This window comes from Astatotilapia calliptera, chromosome 8, assembly GCF_964374335.1.
Source record: "Astatotilapia calliptera chromosome 8, fAstCal68.1, whole genome shotgun sequence".
NCBI classification, from domain to species: Eukaryota; Metazoa; Chordata; class Actinopteri; order Cichliformes; family Cichlidae; genus Astatotilapia; species Astatotilapia calliptera.
The window spans coordinates 28,454,567-28,463,652 of NC_137429.1; the positions used below are offsets into that span (position 1 = coordinate 28,454,567).

Sequence of the window (9,086 nt, forward strand, 5' to 3'; positions counted from 1 at the left end):
AAGACTCAAAATCGTTTAAACTTACATAAATCCAGTCACGATGAAACCTCTTCTTCAAATTCAGAAGCACAGAACTCTCACACACCTCTCTATAACCGTTAGACAGAAAGGTTGAAACTATGCACAATTTAAAATATAAAGAGTGCGTGCGTGAGTGTGTGTGTCTGTGTCTGTACTCACTCCAGTTGGGACAGATCGTCCACCTCATCCACCTCTATAGCACTCTGGCTGCCGGGGATCATCACCTGTAAAAGCAGACAGCTCAACCCCCCACCTCATCTCCACAGGCATCTTGCAGTCTGGCTAACATTGAATGAAGCTTGTCAGAAAGGGCAAGGATCTGCTCTAGAGGCCTTGATGGTTTAAAGCAGTAGTTCCCAAACTTTTTTTGCTGGGCCCCCCTTTGTTTTACAAACCCCCACCCCTGCACAAACACATCCTCCAACCACACGCCCATATTTTTTTCCATTGCGGTTTATTTCACACCTCAAACATGTAGTAAACAATTAAGCAAATAGTAAACTGCAATAAATTACAGGTAGTAATAAAATAAACTACTTACTCTTTTACGCTACGTCCACACCTACGCGGGTATTTTTGAAAACGCAGTTGTTTCGTCTACACGTAAACAGCGTTTTGAATCACCGAAAACTGAGATTTTTTTAAAACTCCTTTTTTGCGTTTACGTGTGGACGAGGAATACAGAGTTCATCATGCAACGTCAAAGGTATGTGCCTTTTTTCACGTCACGCTGTGGCCACGTTATTGTTTACATGAGATTAATTGCAGAATAGCAGATAGAGACAAAATACTGTTAATCTGACTGTGTGCAGGTTTTACACGCTTACATTTTCACACGCAGTTACTGTCCCTCCATTTACAAAGGCAGAGGTGTCACGGTGTGATTATTTTACGTGTAGTTGTTTTTTTCCTGTGTAATATTCAACATTGCTATCAATACATTTTTCAAAAAATGCCTCTCTGTGCAAAATAGGTTTAAAAACATAAACAACTGTGGGAGACTGTTTGTCCGTGATTTGAACTGGGGAAAAATCGTGGCAAGATCAACCTGATATTATTTATATCCCGCTGTATACAGAGCTAACATCTCCAAAATGTCAGGAGTAGTTAGTCATTACAACAAGTGTTTGTGAACTAAAAATCAAGAATATAGGATACTGTTTGTCTGTGATTTGAACAGCCCAGCGCTGCTCCCTATGCAGGGAAAACCAATTCTGCAGGGGAGACCTACCTTGGCATTTGTGCAGGTGAAGCCAAAGGGCAGATATGCTTCACCATATTTTCTAGTCTTTGGCTTAAAATGAAGTTGGTTTGGAAACATATTCAGCGATGCTTCATCTCCTGCTTTGCATTTGTGTGGGCGCCCCGTGCTAGCAGTGTCCAAGCGTTGTTTTTTTGTTTTGCCCCCTTTTCATCCCACGCCCCCCTGCAATGGCTCTGCGCCCCCCCTAGGGGGCGGGCCCCACACTTTGGGAAGGTCTGGTTTAAAGTGTGATTTGTTTTGGTCAAGTATTTTCAAAAGCTTTCCACAGCAGGCAAAAAATTCAGTTTGCTCGAATGGAAGAGTGTTATGAGGCTGCAACCTCATGACAGTGTGATGCTGTGTGTTATAAGGTCTATTGTATATACAAAGAGCAGGCAATAAATCCACCAGCAGCAAGTCTTTTATTTCTCAGCTTATTTAAACCATCATGGTGGTGCTATTGTGTCTTGTCTGTAATGGGTAAATCTATGTTTTCTAGTAGAGGGGTGATGAGTTATTCTGTTTATTTAGAAGACGAAAACTCCCACTTTATTAAAAAATAAATTATTTGTATTCACAGGAAGCTTTTTAAATGAGAAAATTGCCCAATATAAATTGTGCCTAAATGATCAGTACTCATTCAAGTGTTAGGATATGCATTTGTATAATAGGTTTCTATGCATCTTGATGCATGCTCAATCACCCAGGTAAGTAAATCCCCAAAAGTTGATTCTGTCCATCTGGCCGTAGCGTTTTCAGTGGGAGAAATGTTTCATCACTCATCCAAGTGACTTCTTCAGTCTCAGCTGACTGCAGGTTTCCCCTAATCTTACTACAATCATACTACAGGCAGAAACTTGGGTGTGCCATGGGTTCCCTAGTTTCACCCATTGTGGCCAATTTATACATGGAAGAAGATGAAAAGAGGGCTTTGCTATCCTACCAAAGTCATTAGTTCAGGTGTGTGGATGGCACCTGGGTGAAAATCAATTCACCACATCACATTAACTCGGTGGACCAACACATCAAATTCACCAGGGAGGATATGAAAAGTGGCTCCATCATTTTCAGTTGTTTCCAAAGAGTTGTTCATTCATACTGAAAACGCTTACATTCCTATGCGTGAAACATAAGACGATTCGACCGTCGGTCGTTTATTTACTTTCCGGCTCTTTGAAACGTCGCAACAAAATGAAACACAATTGTCGTCTCGTTCCACCACTGAACAACAGCTCTGAGTAAACACTCCATCTTCTTTGAAGAAAAGCTATCTGGAGCATAAATTGATACAAACTGATGGCAAACAAAACAACTGCTAAACAATGCCGTCCGCCATCTTAGTTGAATTGGTCATATGACTGCATCATACGACTAAAATGCATCATCATTTTCGAAAACCTCAGTTTTCACAGTCCACACTGCGACATGAAAACGGCGTTTTCAAATTTATTCCCATTGGAGAGCGTTTTGATAAGCTCAATTTTCCTTGAGTAAAAATGCTGTGTCGGTGTGGACGGAAAGACTGTTCATTTGGACAGCGGTTTTAGTGGTAGAAGTATTTCATCACTCATACAAGTGATTTCTTCAGTCTCAGCTTACTGCAGATTTCCCCAGGCTTATAAATAGCATAGCTGCCTAATGATTAGAGCTAGTGCCCTAACTACATCCATTCTCTAGTTCTCTGTGAAGGATATTCTTGATCATTGTTTAATAGTCCTGTCAATTTGTATATCAATGATCATGAAACTGATGTTTCGGTTCTCGTAGAGAACTGATTCCCAGCAGTCCAGTTCCTTGGAATTGTTAGTTAGCATGCCTATCGATCCTGCTTATCAGTTCTACTTGCACTCGCATTACAAACAGATGATTTTAGTTGGGTTGGAGGAGGAAAACAGTGGTGCAGTCTGCAGTGTGGATGTGGAAATGACTTTTATTTTTATTGCCCTAAAGACAAGGGTTCAATGGTAAAGTAAAAACCATATTCAGGACAGAAACAACTGCATTATGTTGCTAACACAACTTCACTTCCTTGCAAGCATCAGCACAGAGAGCATGTTAATGCTAAGCTAGCCAAGAACCCAGAGTTCAGTTAAAGTTGAGTGAATGCTGACCTCAGCTCTGCAGCCAGACCCTGAACTTAAACAGATGACCAGTCAAGATGCAGCCTCTGTTTATACCTGATCATGTTTCTAAAGTAGAATCACTGATCATTTTAAAGTCTATTTGCTCTGGTTTTCATTTTTGCTTTGTGTTGTCTGGTTTTTTTGTTCATATATAAATACTAAGAGAAAGTTTAGCATAGAGATTTGTGGTGATGCGTGGGACTGTAGCCTTAGGTTTATATTGTTAAATGGTAATTATAAGACATGCATGCATTTCAGGTCATTTTACACAGTAACATGAAAGTTATTTAATGAGTAGTATAACAAATGAATTTCTCCAGCAAGAAATTGAGTAACTTACTATGAGGTGCCGTAAGGGACATTATTACTGAAACGCTCTCACACACACTACTGAAACGCTCTCACACACACTACTGAAACGCTCTCACACACACAACTGAAACGCTCTCACACACACAACTGAAACGCTCTCACACACACTACTGAAACGCTCTCACACACACTACTGAAACGCTCTCACACACACTACTGAAATTTTAGCTCTCACACACACTACTGAAACGCTCTCACACACACTACTGAAACGCTCTCACACACACTACTGAAACGCTCTCACACACACTACTGAAACGCTCTCACACACACTACTGAAATTTTAGCAAAAAAGGTTGGGGACTGCTGTACTAGCAGGTTGCTGTGTAGAAATCCTTGTAGTGTTTTGAAATATACCACTTTTTCCATCAGTTTCCTTGTCAGGAAACAACTTCCTGTTCAGCAGAAATGCCTCTGGTTTCAGTTGTGTGTGTGAGAGCGTTTCAGTAGTGTGTGTGAGAGCGTTTCAGTAGTGTGTGTGAGAGCTAAAATTTCAGTTGTGTGTGTGTGAGAGCGTTTCAGTAGTGTGTGTGAGAGCGTTTCAGTAGTGTGTGTGAGAGCGTTTCAGTAGTGTGTGTGAGAGCTAAAATTTCAGTTGTGTGTGTGTGAGAGCGTTTCAGTAGTGTGTGTGAGAGCTAAAATTTCAGTAGTGTGTGTGAGAGTGTTTCAGTAGTGTGTGTGAGAGCGTTTCAGTAGTGTGTGTGAGAGCGTTTCAGTAGTGTGTGTGAGAGCGTTTCAGTAGTGTGTGTGAGAGCTAAAATTTCAGTTGTGTGTGTGTGAGAGCGTTTCAGTAGTGTGTGTGAGAGCGTTTCAGTAGTGTGTGTGAGAGCGTTTCAGTTGTGTGTGTGAGAGCTAAAATTTCAGTTGTGTGTGTGTGAAAGCGTTTCAGTAGTGTGTGTGAGAGCTAAAATTTCAGTAGTGTGTGTGAGAGTGTTTCAGTAGTGTGTGTGAGAGCGTTTCAGTAGTGTGTGTGAGAGCGTTTCAGTAGTGTGTGTGAGAGCGTTTCAGTAGTGTGTGTGAGAGCTAAAATTTCAGTTGTGTGTGTGTGTGAAAGCGTTTCAGTAGTGTGTGTGAGAGCTAAAATTTCAGTTGTGTGTGTGTGTGAAAGCGTTTCAGTAGTGTGTGTGAGAGCGTTTCAGTTGTGTGTGTGAGAGCGTTTCAGTAGTGTGTGTGAGAGCGTTTCAGTAGTGTGTGTGAGAGCGTTTCAGTAGTGTGTGTGAGAGCGTTTCAGTTGTGTGTGTGAGAGCTAAAATTTCAGTTGTGTGTGTGTGAGAGCGTTTCAGTAGTGTGTGTGAGAGCTAAAATTTCAGTAGTGTGTGTGAGAGTGTTTCAGTAGTGTGTGTGAGAGCGTTTCAGTAGTGTGTGTGAGAGCGTTTCAGTAGTGTGTGTGAGAGCGTTTCAGTAGTGTGTGTGAGAGCTAAAATTTCAGTTGTGTGTGTGAGAGCTAAAATTTCAGTAGTGTGTGTGAGAGCTAAAATTTCAGTTGTGTGTGTGTGAGAGCGTTTCAGTAGTGTGTGTGAGAGCGTTTCAGTAGTGTGTGTGAGAGCGTTTCAGTTGTGTGTGTGAGAGCTAAAATTTCAGTTGTGTGTGTGTGAGAGCGTTTCAGTAGTGTGTGTGAGAGCTAAAATTTCAGTAGTGTGTGTGAGAGTGTTTCAGTAGTGTGTGTGAGAGCGTTTCAGTAGTGTGTGTGAGAGCGTTTCAGTAGTGTGTGTGAGAGCGTTTCAGTAGTGTGTGTGAGAGCTAAAATTTCAGTTGTGTGTGTGAGAGCTAAAATTTCAGTAGTGTGTGTGAGAGCTAAAATTTCAGTTGTGTGTGTGAGAGCGTTTCAGTTGTGTGTGTGAGAGCGTTTCAGTAGTGTGTGTGAGAGCGTTTCAGTAGTGTGTGTGAGAGCTAAAATTTCAGTTGTGTGTGTGTGAGAGCGTTTCAGTAGTGTGTGTGAGAGCGTTTCAGTAGTGTGTGTGAGAGCGTTTCAGTAGTGTGTGTGAGAGCGTTTCAGTTGTGTGTGTGAGAGCTAAAATTTCAGTTGTGTGTGTGTGAAAGCGTTTCAGTAGTGTGTGTGAGAGCTAAAATTTCAGTAGTGTGTGTGAGAGTGTTTCAGTAGTGTGTGTGAGAGCGTTTCAGTAGTGTGTGTGAGAGCGTTTCAGTAGTGTGTGTGAGAGCTAAAATTTCAGTTGTGTGTGTGTGTGAAAGCGTTTCAGTAGTGTGTGTGAGAGCTAAAATTTCAGTTGTGTGTGTGAGAGCGTTTCAGTAATAATGTCCCTTAAGGCACCTCATAACTTACTGCATTACTTTAAAGAAAACTGCTCTGTGTAGTATATTAAGGAATATCGATAATCGAATTGGAAATGCTAAATTCTTATTAATCCCAATGCCTTCTCCCCCTTTCAAACTAATAGTAGCATTTAAATATTGCTGTCATGAAGTGATTTATAGTTTTATACTAAAACAGAGTATCAATACCTGTATGTTCACTAGTCGACTCTCTAGCATCTCCTGGTTGGGATCTTCTGATTCCCAGCATTCCCTGCCATTGTGGGATGGGATGGGCCGGGCTTGGCCTTCATCCTCATAGACTGTCCATTTGGTTAGCTTCTCCACTGTCTGATGGGGCAACATGTTCTCAGCGCACAACCAGTCCTGAGCCCACACAGAAAAAGATTGACAACTAAGCTTGAAAGATGTATTGTCTTGAGCATAGCTTGAGAGAAGTACACATATTGAGTGCTATTGTTGCTGCGTGCAATGATAGCACTCCCTTAATTGTTAGTTTACCAAGATTTTACACATGTTAACCATCTTAGCATCAACGTGATTACAGGCTACAGTTACAGTTAGCTACACATCTATTTATGTATGAAAATTTTTCCCTTATTTGTTTTATCCAAATGTAAATCTTGGCCTTACAAAAAGCCTTTAATACCTAAATAAATGTATTTCACATTTTCTAGCCACATATTAAACAATGCTTGTTTAAAAGTCCACTAACAAAAATGTAACCCCTACCTGAGGCTTTCCACTCATCCGTGGGTTCCCAGTCCAATGTACCTTTGGTTTGGAGATAGAACATATTCTCCCCTCACCCATCAGATGAGCTACTTCCTTGTCTGCTTCTTCTTCACACAAAGACCGAACACCTGATCTCTCTGCACTGGACTCTCCATTTGGAAATGGTCGAGTGGCAGAAGTGGGCATTGAAGCTAAACTACCTCTTTGTTCTTCTTGTCCTGAGGCCTGTGTTGGACCACCCAGTGACAAGGACATCTTGGTTATGTTGATTTGAGAGGTGTTCACCTTCCCTCTTGCAGCTTCGAACATATTGACTCTATCTTGATTGCCTTTGCTGTTTCTGTCTTCAGCGGTGGACTCATTGAGTCCAGAACTGCTTTTAGGCTCATGTTGAACTGATGTTAATCCTCCAGACAAGGGTTTCTTGATGCACTTTACGACATTTAGATCTGGTTTGACAGGGAGCACAGACTTGACACCTGGCTTTGGAGGTCTGAGCTCTGGGGTTGTGGCTTCTGCTGGTAGAATTGCTGGAGTAGAAGTTTGAAGATCTGCCTTAGGTGCTTCTGTTATATTTTCCTTGCTTAGTTTATTCATTGTCGGGAGTACAACAGCATATCTGGCTTCTACAACTTTCTCCCCACCTAGGACTGTTTCTTCTGTTCCTTCCTTGTCCGTACCCTGGAAGGTTGCTCTCTCTTCAACAATTTTGTTCTCAGTGGAGCTCTTGCTTTTCCTGTTAGCCAGGTTGGCTTTACTGGCAACTCCTACAGCCATCTTTTGTTTGAAAATATTCCCCTTAGATTTTCTTAGGCCATGTTTTTGGTTTATGGCTTGAATTGAGAGCCAGCGAGAAATCCCAATTGCTTTAGTCCAAGCAGAAAGATTTTTTCTCCAGTTTAACCCCTGTGGCATTTTCTTTTGAATCCAGCCAGACAGCCTGCACAAACTCTTCATACCCTTTTCCCGTGCGATCAAATGGTCATTAAAATTATTGAACCCCCCATCAGTTGTGCGTGTAACTGTTTCTTCTTTATCAGGCTTTGCCAAAATCGTGGTTGCTTTGCGTTGGAGAGATAATGTCTTGACTTTCCCCAAGAGCAACATCCGTGACTTCCTGTTAATGACACTCTGGCCCTGCTGCTCTTCTGGATCCAGAATGGTTTTGAGTTCTTCAATTCTGGCTTTGGGAAGCATGATTAGATCAACTTCTACGGAAGAATCTCTCCCTCTGATATTTTTTACTTTATTTGTTAACTGGGTCTCACTTTTTGCTGGGTCAGTCCTGATAAGAGAAATACCCTTTGGAGGCTGAACCCCTTCTGTTGTGGAACGAGATTTGTACTCTTTTTGTGGCTTCTTTTTCTTCTCCTTTTCTTCCTTGGCTTCCTTTTCCAACCTTAGCTTCTCTGCTTTGGCCCGTTGTTTTTCTGTCTTTGCAGCCTGCTGATCCTTTGTCTTTTTAAACATCTTGTATTTCAATCCTTGAGCAGGCTTTGCGGGAGTGTTTCTGTGTTGTCTGACGACTTTATCAGCAGTTGGTTTTTTAGACCTTTCCCCCCAGGTTATCTTCTTGTCTGCAAATCTGTCATGGTTGATAGTTTCACATAGATAACCTCCCTGCTCGTCTTCTTCTTGTTTTTGTTCCTCTTCTTTTCTCCCCTCTTTTTCCTCTTGGTCCTTAGACTCACTTCTGGTGGATTCACCTTCGTCCTTGTCTAATTGTTTTTTTGCTGACTGTTCTGTATCTCTTTGAGTATTCAACACCTCAGATCGCTCACTACTTTCCTCACTAGCCTGCATCTTAACTGGCTCGTCATCGCTACTCTGTTCCTCCGCCTCCTCATTATTACTAATTTCGTGTACCGATGCCTCCATTGAGCTCCCTGCATACCCTCTCTTTCTCAGGCTTAGTGTGGAACCCATTATTAATCCTATTTTGAATGGCTGGGAATACTTTTGGTGAATGTTTGGTCATCTTTTTTTTCCCACCTGTAAAGTCATTATCGTTCTTGTGTTGTGCATGCAATTTTCCATGTCCTGTTTTTTTTATTTTCTTCCTCTGTATGATGCTCCATTTCATTGGAGCCTCTTCTGCTTTGAACTGCTTTCATTCATACATTTCTTTTAGTTTCATTGGACTTTCCATCCTTTAGTGTTAATAAAATCCATTTTCTTTCTTGAGGAGACTGACTTGTTTTAGAACTATTCTGTCTCACATTTATTCATAGAATTTTGTTTGTTTTTGTCTTTGTCTTCTGTTTCATGGAATCCGTTCTAGCTTGGGATTCAAGTTGTAGTATGCAATCAGTTCTTCAGAG

The 9,086-nt window shown here is 41.5% G+C and overlaps 1 protein-coding gene across 1 annotated transcript in view; it reads right to left on the reverse strand.

Moving 5' to 3' along the window:
- The window catches only part of myo15b (myosin XVB), a 133,042-nt gene extending 124,209 nt beyond the window's left edge, over window positions 1-8,833 (reverse strand). Inside the window, exons 1-4 of the mRNA XM_080305252.1 lie at window positions 6,763-8,833; window positions 6,220-6,396; window positions 181-245; window positions 26-89 (exon numbers count right to left, since the gene is read on the reverse strand). Coding sequence (XP_080161378.1) covers window positions 26-89; window positions 181-245; window positions 6,220-6,396; window positions 6,763-8,691 — 2,235 coding nt within the window. The 5' untranslated portion in view covers window positions 8,692-8,833. The remainder of the gene's footprint in view (window positions 1-25; window positions 90-180; window positions 246-6,219; window positions 6,397-6,762) is intronic.
- Between the last annotated feature and the right edge of the window lie 253 nt (window positions 8,834-9,086).